We start from the raw sequence: 13,810 nt of genomic DNA, 5'->3' as shown, positions 1-13,810 counted from the left end.
CAATATTCTTTCTATTTAAAAAGTTATTTCATGCAAGATTTAAACAAATGTCTAAGTAAATCATTGCCATACAACGTTGAAACGTATTTCAACATCGAATAAGAAATATTATGATATAACTTATAAAACATGTTTCATTTATACATATGTCTATAATCCAGAATAGTCTGATATGTTTTTTTTGTTGTTGAATTGAGGCTTCTGTGATCCATATCAAGTTTATGAGAAAAAAATTTCGGCATAAATCACATGATAATACATTTGTCGACGCGTTTCGAACCAACAAGTGTGGTTCATCATCAGGACAAGTTGAGAATATTACAGTACATAGCCTTTAACATATACTAAATTTCAAAATTAGTTTAGAAAATAGCAAAAATTGGTACAATTTATTTACTAATTAATCGATCTTTCTCGACATTAACACTTCTAGTGATTATGTTCCCAGAATGGAGAACTGATCTCTTTGTTCATGTTTGCAAGAGCTCTTATGAAAACATTTTTATGGCATCTAATACATCTTCAACTGGCTTAAGCGTTTATAGAAGTTTTAATATTTTATCCACTAACATTAAAATATCTTAACTAAGCATTAAGATATCTTGGTTTCTTGATGTACCTCCGTTTTTGTGCTCCTACCATTTTTTATTTGGGCCATTTGTTCGTAGTTAGTAACAAATTCAAAAAACAATAGAGAAATTCTAAAGCAAAACCTCGAAACACTTAACAGTTTCAGAACAACAGAGAAAGTCGGTAGCCTATAAATTACTAACGATTCTATAACAAAATTAGCATTGAAAAATTGCTTTAATGGGAAACAAACCTACATATAATGCATCAAAGGCGATAATTCATCTAAATCATGAATTGACATCTAAGTATTGAAACAAAATTTAACTACTATCAATTTTAATGGTATTCATTAACCAGTGTTCATAATCAATATGGTCAGTACTAGTTTACCTCATCTTTAATAAAAAAAAATTTGTTGTCAAATTTTTACTTTAAATCATATATGCTTTACTTAAATTCCAACTTCACATAGTCCAATTAATATGATTATGTTTCATGATTGATCTGTTTTACACGCTTTATAAATCAATATCAAGATACTATTTTATCAATATTGTAAACCACATTTTATTTTGATTAACTAAAGTTTTTCTATCAAAAAATGAAATTATTTTCCATATTTATTCACTAAATGAATGTGTATTCAACACATTTACTATGTAGACTTGCCTTGTTATCAATCAACTTTTACTTTGTAGAAGACGAAGTGATTTTAGATTTCATATGTCAATTTTGACTTGGATGCCTTATTTCCTTTGTCTCATTATCCAAATATTAAATGAAAATTTTTCATTGAAATAAGTAAATTAGCTAACAGTTTGCAACTTCGTGTGGATTTTATCATTTTTGCTTAAGCTAAAAACTAGCATTTCAAAACTATTATAACTTTGTAGGCAAAACAAATGCTTTGATTCTAAACTCTACACTTTAACACCTTAACAAAACTTTTAGGATCCAAAAAAATTTCAGGATCATTACATTTCCAAAAACCATTTTTCTTTGAACATCACTAGAAAGCTATAACAGAATATCACCATCAATTTCAATATTGCATTTTCATATGGGCACAACATAATAGAAATTAATCTCAAACTATTTAGTCAAGAAATAGTCTTCAAAATAGTTTCAATCTACCATCGAAGAAAAAAATTTATGTCCATTCACATAATTATCACTTTCCCTCCAACTTAAAGTCTAATACACCAATTGTACTTCCTCCACATATCCTTCATTTACGACTAATATTTCTGACTCGTGACATGTAGATACAAACTACATATCACTAGTACCAACACCAACAATATATCTAACTGAAGCTGCTCCTTTAAAAGCACTATGTAATCTTCATTTCACCAAATAAATATATAAAGGAGTATTTTATAATATCAATAGATATGATTTTATTGATATGTTTGAAACTAGTAATCATTACATAATACGTCAGAGTATATGCTATTAAGTGTTTCAGGGATAACGTAAGTGTGTTTCGATTTGTTGAATATATCTTAATAAGATTGCTAAGCATTAATTAATTATTCAATGAAAATTGTGATTTCCAAGTTTTCACATCTTCATAAATATTACTATCTCAACATATTTTTGCTTATAACACCCTTGTCCTTTCTCACATGCTATAACACTAAATTCTTCCAACAGTTTATACGTTATTTTTTATCATTGCAATAATTACATAATAAAATATGTTATAAACGCTAATATTATATTGCACAAATAACGAGTACAAAATCTGATATTAAATTTGATAAGTGAAAATTGATGTTTTATATTGGCTATGAAGCGGTCGTGTGGCATTGCATGTTAGCTTTGAACTTTTCCACACTGAGTCTCCGCAATCAAACAAATTTGTGTACTCACGCACGTGTTTTGAGAAGAAAACTACGAAAGCCTTTAGTGTAGAGCACACAAATTCACACAATAAAAGCTTGAAATATTCCTCTACATAATGGAAGTCCTTCGTATTTCTACACATGTGACTAATTTCATAAAGATAACCATAAGCAAATTTTCTACTCAATGATGTGAGGATTAATGCAGTTGTAGGTTTTTTGCATTAGCTCAGCCAGGAAGGGGGGGAAGCTAAACAAATCTCCAATTAATATTGTTATGTTTCCTTGTGTGGTTATGTGAAGGAGAATGATCTAGGACTTCTAGAACAATTCAAATTTTCGTTGTACATAATTTTTTCCACACTCCACATAACATTTACTTAATTGACTAGTGATATTTTGGAGTATAAATATATGCATTATTTATAATTGGAATATTACCAATAGTACTATATGGGTCCACTACTTGCCTCAATGTTATTGCGAACAACAAAAATCAATCATTTAATACTAAAATATAACATCTTTTAGTGCAAATCACCGAGATTCACACAATGGAATCTAGAAATCTTCCTTTGTACAATGGACTTTCACTACACTTCCATATCTGTGCCTAATTTTAGAAAGATAACCATAAACAAAGCTTATGCTCAATTATGCGAGAATTGGTGCGGTTGCAAGTTCTTTGCATAAGCCTGAGGGGGTTGGTAGGGGCAATGAAACAAATCTCCAATTAGTGCTACTTTCAGAACAATTTGTATTTTATTTGACAAAACTTTCTTTGCACTCCACATAACCTTTATTCAATTGACTACTAATATCTATAAAATAACAAGATGTTTGGAGCGCTCTTCCAGCAAAAGGGAATATGAGATATGCAATATTTATAACTAAAATATTTCCAATAATATCGTATGTGTCTAGCACTTACCTCAGTGTTGTTGCGAACAACAAGTATGCGTTATTCAATGGTAAAATATTATCAATAAAATCCTTTAGTGCAATGTGTGGAGATTCGCACGATGAAATCTTCCTCCGCACAATGTACTTCCTTTACACTTCCACACATGTGCTTAATTTGACAAAGATAACCATAAACAAAGATATGTTTAGGCTCATACCAGATATTTGTTATTTAAAATTAAAATATTACCAATAGTATCATATGGGTCCACCACTTACCTCGTTGTTATTAATTGTTAAGCATTAATTAATTATTCAATGTTAAGTGTGATTTCCAAGTTTTTGCATCTTGGTAAACATTACCATCTCGATAAATTTTTTCCATATAATACACTTGTCCTTTCTAAGATGATTTAGTACTAAATGCTTCCAATAGTTTGTATATTACCAATTATCATTACAATAATTACATAATAAAATATGTTATAAACACTAATGTTGAATTGAACAAATAACAAGTACAATATGCAGTATTAAATTTGATAAATGAAAATTAATATTGCATATTTGTTATGAAGTGTTTATACAACATATATATACACAACAAAAGCTTAAGAGTTTCCTCTGCACAATGGAATTCCTTCGCACTTTCACACATGTGCATAATTTCAGAAATATAACCATAAACAAGGCTTCTTCTCAAAGATCCAATAATTGATGTGGTTGTAGGTTATTTGCATAGGCTCAGGCAAGGAGGGGTCGGGGAGGTTGCACAACCTTTACTCAATTGACTAGTGATATTAAGGAATACAAAGATATGAATTAGTTATAATTAAAATATTGCAAACAACAAATATGGATAATTTAATACTAAAATATTAGCAATAAAAGCCTTTAGTGTGGAGTGTGGAGATCCGCACAATGAAAGCTTGAAATCTTCCTCCACACAATAGACTTTTTTTGCACTTCCACCCATGTGATTAATTTTAGGAAGATAACCATAAACAAAGATTCTTCTTGATGATGCAACAATTTATGTGGTTGCATGTTCTTTGCATAGGCTCAGGGGGGCGAGGGTGACTGAAAAAATCTCCAATTAATATTAGTGTGTTTCCGTGTGCTATTTTTAGAACAATTCATATTTTCCTTGACAAATATTTGTCCGCGCTTTGGACAACCTTTACTCAATTGACTATCGATATGTATAAAAGACTAAGATGACCAGAGGGCTCTTCCAGCAAAAGGAAATACAAAGATATGAATTAATTATAACTAAAATATTACCAATAATATTGCATGGGTCTAGTGCTTATCTCGGTGTTATTGTGAACAATAAGTATGTGTTAATTAATACTAAAGTATTACCAGTAAAACCCTTTAGTGCGAAGTGCGAAGATCTGCATAACGAAAGCTTCCTGAATGCAATCGACTTCCTCCATACTTTCGCACATGTGCCTAATTTGACAAAGATAACCATAAACAAAGAGATATCCAAAAATAAAGAGATATGCATTATTTATAATTAAAATATTACCAATAATATTGTATGGGCCCACTGCTTTCCTCGTTGTTATTGCCAAAAATCTTTGCTAAATAGATATTAACAAATATAGATTATTTAATACTAAATACTAGTAATAAAAGTCTTTAGTGCGAAGTGCAAATATCTACACAATTAAAACTCCTCATAATGAACTTTCTCCACACTTCTGCACATGTGCTTAATTAATTCGAATGTAGAGATATGCACAATGAAAGCTTCATCTTCACAATGGACTTTCTTCGCAGTTCTACACATATGCCTAATTTGACAAAAATAATATTAAGCAAAGAGATATTCATAAATATGGAGATATACATTATTTACAATTAAAATATTACTCATAATATCGTATGGGCCCTTCGCTTGCCTCATTCTTATTGCAAGAAAGGTTTGTTAAATACATATTAATATCACTACTAAGCATTAATTAATTATTCAATACTAAGTTTGATTTCCAAGTTTTTGTGTCTGTGTAAACATTACCATCTCAATAAAATTTTTGCATATAACACATTTATCCTTTCTCACATGCTTTAGTACTAAATGCTTCCAATAGTTTCTATGTTTCCTGTTATCATTACAAAAATTACGTAACAAAATATGTTATAAACATTAATGTTAAACTGTAAAAATAACGAGTATAATATGAGATATTAATATTGTTATGTTTTTGTGTGTCGTTATGTGTGGGAGAACTAACAGGGACTTCCAAAATAATTCCCATTTTCATTGTATTGAATTTTGTTTGTGCTTTGCACAACTTTTGCTAAATTAATTATTGATATAATTAAAATATTACCAATAATATTGTATGGGTCCATCACTTTCATTGGTGTTATTGTGAACAACAAAGATGGATTATCTAATAATAAACTATTAGCAATAAAAATATTTAATGCAAAGTGTGAATATTTGCATGATGAAATCTTGAAAGCTTTCTCCATACAATGGACTTTTTCCGCACTTCCGCAAATGTGCTTAATTAATTTGAAATGTGGATCTGCACAATATAGAGATATTTAGAAATATGAAGATAAACATTATTTACAATTAAAATATTATCAAAAATATTGTATTGGTCCACCGAGGGGTGCAAATGAAGATGTGCGGAGGTGATTCCTCAAAAAAAGCATGCACATAAAACAAATGCATGTGCCCAGAGCTTTCACTATGTAGAAAACTTTGCCCAATGTTTAATTATTTAGGAACAAATTCATTAATTAATAACAACTTTGAATGTCAATGACTCTACAGAAAGTATCATTGAGTACATAAGTAATTGTGCACGTGACGGAAAGTATCATTGAGTGCAGAAATAGGTGTGGAGGCAGTTATACGTGTATGAAAATGGTTGTGCGCATGCGGAGAGGATGGTTATCCATGTATAAAAGTGGTTGTGTAAGAAATGGTTATTAAAAAAAAAAACACAAACAAACATATAAACACATTAATTATCAAGCTAGACATTATATTGCATCACAATTATTAATCTTGTTAACCTTACTCCATGTGTATTGAATAAAAGAAATCTAGAATCACATAAAATGTGTTTTTCATTTTTACCATATAACCAAGTTTATATTGATTTGCATTTTACTTGAACATGTAAATACATAAAATGTTCGCAACTATTAATCTTCTTAACCTTACTCCATGGGTATTGAATAAAGGAAATCCAGAATCACATAAAATGTTTTTTTCATTTTTTCATTTTTACAATCTAAGCAAATTTATATTGATTTACATTTTGCTTGAACATGTAGATTTTATGAGAGTACATTTATCTTTATCTTTTAGAATATCGGTTATATTGATTTACATCTTACTTGAACATGTGGATTTTACGGGAGTGCGTTTTTCTTTATCTTCTGGAATTTTAAAACATGTATTTATTTTGACATCAAAAATTCAGTCATTTTTAATGTTTATATTGAAGGAAGGCTATGCTCGTGTACTTTGAAGGAAACAATGCTTATATTGGTATATGATTATAAAACCAATGCTCAAATGTCAAGATTATTTTTGTGTATTGGGAAGGAAGCAATGATTATGTTGGTTTATGTTTATGCGTTTGGATGAAAATAATATCCATACTTAGGAGAAGATGTAGAAAGTCTTTATAAAACATTTAAAACATCAATATTGAAGAAAAGATGGAGAAAGTGTTTATAAAACATATATGGATTATTGCAAATTTTGAAATATTATAGATGAGATCTTTAGGATGACCCAAGGAGGAAAGAAATGATTAGAAGATTATGTTGAGAAGTTTTAGTTTAATTATATTTTTTGGGCAATTATAAATTGGAATCAAAATCCTCAAACTACTACCAGTTGGAAATGTTGACAAATATTGATAAATACTAATTGAAAATAACATTGTACACCTTTTTAACTAAAATACAAATGAAATCTTCAATAACTATTCAAAAACTATTATAAAAAAAATATAAAAATTATAGAAGAACTACTACACAATCCTCAAGAGCAACAACAACGGGTACAACTTTTGTCTTACAAGTCTCAATTTGAATTACTTAAACTTGTTCAAAAAGTTCTTTTATAATAAAAATCTAATTATAATTTACCATTAAATTCAATAAATAAAATATTAAAGCTAATGAATAAAAATATTTTAATTTCACTTTTTATATATATTTCTTTGAAATTTTCTAAATAATTAATAAATTATTATTTTTTAATATCTTGTCCCTTAACTTCTTAAAAAGTCAAAGTTCTTTCATGATAAAAATCTATTTGTATTTTATTATTTAATATAAAATTTAATAAATAAAAATATTATAATTTCATTATTCTATATATTTCTTTGAAATTTTCTAAAATCACGTTTAAATGATCATTTTTTAATAATTTATCTATTAACTTTTTAAAAAGTCAAAATTCTTTCCTGATAAAAATCTAATAGTATTTTACTTTTTTTTAATGAATACAAATATTTTAGTTCCATTATTTTTATATAATTCCTTCTGAATCATTTATAAACTATCATTCATTTAAAATTTCTAAATCATTTATAAACTATTTTTAAGTTTGATAGTTTATTCCTTCACTTTTTAAAATCTAAACTTTAAATATTTCTTTAATGTCACTATGTAAAAGAAATGGTTAAAAATGATTAATATTAAGAAAATGTTATGATATTTTTATATTCTTCTCATGACATAGGAGGAGGAATTGTCTAGACAGCTAAAAGTGGTCGGAATCCAGGCAAAAAAATTCAAATTTTTTTTGTAGAGATAGTGATTGAATTGTGTTTTTGATAGTGGAAATGCACTCAGCACCATCAAAAACGTTTAAGACACCTAAAATTTTGAAGTTTAACAACTATAACTTCGATTTACAAAAATCCAAATTTTGAAGTTTAACAACTATAACTTCGATTTACAAAAATCCTTGCCAAATTTTCGCTAAATATAACGAAATTTTCCATAATTTTCTGAGCAACTCCTCTGCCTCGTTACACTAAGCCGAATTTATACAAAAAAAATTACAGTATTATATACCAGTGTAGATTCGGTTGCCAAAGGTGATTTGGTTTTATAACATTATGTCACTAACCATCCCGAAGGTGCAATGTCTGGCTGATGTAAAGATGTTGCAATCCTATTGATAGATATTTGATTAGAATTATTACAAACTTTCAAACCTGGTATTTGATTAGAATTATTACAAACTTTCAAACCTGGTAGATGTGTTTTTATTTTATTCAAACTCAAAATTGATTTATTTAAAACTTAAAATTGATTTACAATAAAATATTCCCATTTAAGATGGTTCGATACCATTCCAATTTGGTGTCTCTACCCTTCAATCCAACCATTCTACATTTCTAAAAATTGACTCCCATCCGACAACTCATTAGAAATTTGTCAACATATGAAAACTTACACCCTTATCGCGTCACAACCGGCCATTTTCCCGGAGCTGTTAACTGACAAAGACTAAACTATTTCAAATAAAAAAATATGACTTTGCTGTCACAAAATTTGATTTGGCCGCAATGAAACCAGTATGTATTATCTAAACATGTGGAGGAGGCATCGGGTCAGAGTAAGTCGGTCAGAAACAGACACCCGGTCACGCACAAACCACAACATAAGATTTTCCTACAGCAGGCAAGTTTGACACGCTACTAAGTTTCTTTTTCGTGACAGTATTCTACGCCCTTAATTTCCATGGCCGGCTGGTAAGAGTCCTTAGCAGCTGTTTTATCCGGTATTGATTGGGTTTTGGAAAATGAATCTGAAAATTAATGCTATAACTTCAACATTATAAGGCAATTGGATCACAACATCTGCCTTTTCAATGCCATGCCTTCTGGTAGCACCTGGGCGGGGACGAAGATGAATTCAGTAACTGGCAGCGTGTTACTTATAATCTGTCTGTGTACGGGAATGCGCTTCGCAGCAGCTGATCCGGAGATTTCTACCGTTTGGGGCAATTGTACCAATTATACATATAGAAACGGTAGCGCGTTTCAGCTTAATCTAAACAAGGTTTTGGATTCACTGGTGAAAAATGTTTATGCCAGCGGATTCAATACCTCTAGTATTGTTGCTCAGGGGACAAACAGCAATAGTACTGTTTACGGGCTTGTCCAGTGCAGGGGAGATTTAGATTCTTCCGATTGCAAACAGTGCGCATCCACGGCTAAAGCAAATCTTGTTCAGCGATGCCACAACACTTCTGGATTCATTCAATTAGACGGCTGCTTCTTGCGTTACGACAATCATAATTTTTACAACGATATTCAAAGTACGAAGGATGCGCAAATAAATATTCTCTGCAATAGTGGGAACAGCAGTCAGCCACAACAGTTCACAACTGCTGTGAAAGCCCTGCTCTCGAATAGTACCGCTGAAGCACAACAGAGCCCCAACTTTTTCGCTGCCGATTCCGTCAGTGTCCCCTCTGGTTTAACGAAGAATATCTACAGCTTAGCACAATGCTGGAGAGATCTGTCCCGGACAAGCTGCGGATCGTGCCTGACTTATGCCATAGAAGATATTTTTGCATGCCAACCTGGAGCTCTTGGGGCACAATTCGGATCTGAGAACTGCTATTTACGTTACGAGGTTTATGAATTTTTCAACACTTCCGTTATCCCGCCACGGCCACGGCCACGGCCAGCAGAAAGTCCTCGCGTACGCTCCAGTATAAGCGTATCCTCCGGTATATTAATCCTCACCTAGTTGACGAACAATGATAAGTAATATAGTGGTTTAATTCTGGAGAACCTTTTTTCAGACGAAAAAAACACTTCATTTCATTAGAAAAATTAAAGTAAAAATATCATGTATTTCAAATTCTATGGGTAGATAAAAGAGGAAGTAAAAATATCATGTATTTCAAATTTTATGGTATTCTTCTTCCCAGCCCAAATACATTAGACTACCCATATAAATAACCTATTTTCTGTCTTTTTATCTCCTATGAAACTCTGCATATCTTGTCTTCCATCACCTCTGGAAATCCATGTTTTTCTATTTTATACTCTTTGTTTCACTTTCTTCTTCCAGATTCAAGAATTGGTTACCTCTTCTTTCGGTGTCCATACAAAAAGGGAGCATAGAAATTAAAAAAAGAAAAAGTTATTGTCATTTTATGTTTTGACATCTACATAAAAAGGAAAAAACAGAAATACCCTCATCTTTGATCATGACATGGTTTTCAAAAACTGCATAAAAGATCTTACCAGACCCATCTTTAAACCTCTTTTGGATAAGAGGTCAGCAGAAATTCTGGGGAACTAACTCACAAATTTGCTGAGAATATTTGTGCAAATTATTTGCAGGACAAAATAACACTAGGGTGTATGGGATAGCTCTGGGCGTAATAGTCGGCGGTATACTTGGATTTATTGCTGCCATACTCATTCTGAAGCGGAATGGTTTCTCTTGTCGTAAACGTCCGGAACAGTATCCTACAACCAGAGGTCCTGAAACTGCAGCTACATATTCAGGTTTAAGGACTTCAGATACGATGATTATCTTGCATCTTGTAAACTGTTCACCTATTTGTTTACCAAGATATATTGAAGCTCTGCAATTATTTGCGCAGATGACACGGGAGAATCTAACTTCCCGCTCAGTATATCGAACTCGGAATTCATTTTCAACTACAAAATTCTGAGGGAAGCTACTTCCAATTTTAATGCAAGTAACAAGCTCGGCGAGGGAGGTTTTGGGTCCGTCTTTAAAGTGAGCGCTTATGATCAGTGCTTTGACATAGATATTTGAAAATAGCAGCTCCAATTGATCATATGGAAAATGAGATTAATTTCGAATTGCGTTGATGTGCAGGGGGTTTTACCTGATGGCAGACAGGTTGCAGTTAAACGATTGCATATGGGTTCAAGGCAAGGAGATGCTCAATTTCTGAATGAAGCAAACGTCATCAGCCATTTTCAGCACAAGAACCTTGTGAAATTGCTTGGTTGCTCCATTGAAAGCTCAGAAAGGCTACTGGTTTACGAATACCTCCAGCACAGTAGTCTGGACAAGATTCTATTCGGTTCCTTCTACCCCATTAACTACATAATCACTGCATCTATCCCGGATTTATTTGAGTTTGTACATGTAGGTTACTAATATATGCTTTTTCCTGTGTTGGTTTGCAGATGCAAAAGATCATTTACTTGGCTGGAAAGAGAGGTATGAAATAATGGTTGGAACTGCACGTGGGCTAACATATCTTCACGAGGAATCTGAGATTCCAATCATCCACAGAGATATTAAAGCAAGTAATATTTTACTGGATGGTAAATATAGACCAAAAATAGCAGATTTTGGGTTAGCCAGATTCTTTCCGGAAGATAAGAGCCACGTGAGCACGAACGTTGCAGGAACTTTGTAAGAATTTTCTCTACTGTTAATCTCTTTAATACTAATTCCTTAATGAATTACAGTACATAAACCGACTACGAGGTGCAACATATCTTAATAACAGTTGGATAGCGTGCAAATTTTTTGGCCAGTAGATTTAGAGAATATTCTGAAATTTTCTGGTTTGTGGGGGTGGGGAGGTTTCAAGATATTAAAAAATCTGCAATCCACAGAACTTCAACTCTTTTTGCCTTTATTTTTTACAGTTAACTGGGAGATTAAAAACATATCCTGTTAACATTATTTTGCTGGATGAAATTGAATATAAATTGTATCATTATAATGGAGTAGAGATTTAGAGATTGCAAAATCCATATATGAAATCCATCTGCTATTGCAATCAATTTGATTCTCAATTTCTCCAAATTTAGATTTCAGTAACGGCATTTAAGAAAAATGGCAAAACGTTGATCGATTATATGTAGAAAACGGGTCATGGTTTTCTGAGAGGGTGAAGATATAGAGATTTCATTGTAGATGATGACACTTGCAGAGGTTACATGGCCCCAGAGTACGCCTTACACGGACAACTAACAGAGAAAGTAGATGTATTTGGTTTTGGAGTACTTGTACTTGAAATTATCAGCGGAAGAAAGAGTCAGAGTTTGGTTCATGATACGGAGTTTCTCATCGAAAGAGTATGGCTCATGTGATCTCATCTTGCACTAGAGTTTTTCTCTGATCTCTACAACGTTATGCCCCTTTGCTAACACAAGTGAAATGTTTTGTCAATTACCAGACATGGAGACTGTATAAAGCAGAGAGAGCTTTAGAACTTATCGATCCCGCGTTGAAGGGCAGCTATGCAGGGGAGGACGGAATTAGAGCCATTACAGTTGGTCTTTTGTGTACGCAAGCAGCTGCAGCGTTGCGGCCTTTAATGTCGCAGGTGGTGTTGATGCTCACAAAAGAGCGAGAAAATCTTCCTTCGCCCACAAAACCTGCTTTCATAGATCTGGATTGTGTGGTGGGGATACACGACCAAGTTAAACGCCCTAGAATTAAGGAGGAGCCAGATACAACATCAAGCAGTGCAGCGACTTCTTCAACGAGACCTTCCCATACCCAACCTGGAGATGCTGACCCTTCATCAAGCATTCTGGAACCGAGATGACGTTTAAGCATTGCCTCTCAGTATTATCTTTGTCTTCGTTGGACGTTATTTTGTCTTCTCTATTATGTTGGAATGATCTTTAAATCGGGGAATCAGTATAGCACTGAGAGTCATCTAAATCCATTGGGATGCATAAGCTGAAAGAATTGTATGCTTGAACAAAACACCATCACATTACAGGTTTCCAATACCTTCAAAGTCCAGTTATTAGCCTTTTTAAATGGTGGAACTGAAAGCGACCTTTAAAGCCAAATTGTTAGCCATTTTAAAGGGTGGAACTGAAAGCGACCTTCACAGCCAAATTGTCCAGTTGCACTTGCAGGTTATATATAAATTAGTTTGTTGAATAAAAAGGTAGTTTATTTTTTACACGGTTATCAAAATGGAAATGTAAAATGGTTACAGCCTGACCGAATGCATGCAAGATATTTTTTTTTTTAATGATTAGCATAATAGTTTTATGTTTTTTTGGGTTGCTAGAGCAGTCAAAATGCCACTGGTATTTATAAATGTACATTATTTTTTATAAATAATATTATAGTTTTTTTTATGGGCATAAAATTATTGAAAAATCCATTAATGTATATTTGTTGAATTGTATTTTGTTTTATGTGAGCATAATTTTCATGATTCAAATTTGGTTCAAATCTCTTCATAAATGGCTTAAATTTTTATGGGAAGAAGTGAGGTTGGGAATGGGATTAAGATTAAGAATAATTTATTAAGTAAGGTAGGTGGAGAAATATTTTTCCATTCTTTCCGTTCTATCAATTTTTTTCTCTAACATTGAAAACGAAAAACGTATCAAAACAATTGGAACGTAGTCAACCTTGGCGACTAAGTGCAAAACTGATTGAACCGGTTTATCTAACATTGAAAACGAAAAACGTATCAAAACAATTGGAACCTAGTCAACCTAAGCGAC

The 13,810-nt window shown here is 32.0% G+C and overlaps 1 protein-coding gene across 1 annotated transcript; it reads left to right on the top strand.

The window, feature by feature from the left end:
- The first annotated feature begins 9,072 nt into the window (after positions 1 to 9,072).
- Positions 9,073 to 13,359, top strand: LOC149237231 (cysteine-rich receptor-like protein kinase 1). The gene is made up of 7 exons (XM_089372604.1): positions 9,073 to 10,059; positions 10,682 to 10,849; positions 10,948 to 11,087; positions 11,190 to 11,400; positions 11,507 to 11,738; positions 12,265 to 12,409; positions 12,511 to 13,359. The coding sequence occupies exons 1-7, from the start codon at positions 9,198 to 9,200 to the stop codon at positions 12,883 to 12,885; spliced, it is 2,133 nt and encodes a 710-aa protein (XP_089228730.1). The 5' UTR covers positions 9,073 to 9,197; the 3' UTR covers positions 12,886 to 13,359.
- The last annotated feature ends 451 nt before the right edge of the window (positions 13,360 to 13,810 follow it).

The sequence above is a fragment of the Pinus tabuliformis genome, chromosome 8 (genome assembly GCF_031772625.1).
Source record: "Pinus tabuliformis cultivar Carrire ecotype Pingquan chromosome 8, CPIR1, whole genome shotgun sequence".
Classification (NCBI taxonomy): Eukaryota; Viridiplantae; Streptophyta; class Pinopsida; order Pinales; family Pinaceae; genus Pinus; species Pinus tabuliformis.
The sequence above is the reverse complement of the archived record's forward strand: the minus strand, read 5'-3'. Positions and strand labels throughout refer to the sequence as shown.

Excerpts from the sequence above, each read along its gene's own strand:
- LOC149237231 (XM_089372604.1), top strand. The coding sequence starts at position 9,198 with ATGCCTTCTGGTAGCACCTGGGCGGGGACGAAGATGAATTCAGTAACT. Across the intron at positions 11,088-11,189 it reads GTTTTGGGTCCGTCTTTAAA|GGGGTTTTACCTGATGGCAG; the intron begins GTGAGCGCTTAT and ends GTTGATGTGCAG. Across the intron at positions 11,739-12,264 it reads ACGAACGTTGCAGGAACTTT|AGGTTACATGGCCCCAGAGT; the intron begins GTAAGAATTTTC and ends TGACACTTGCAG.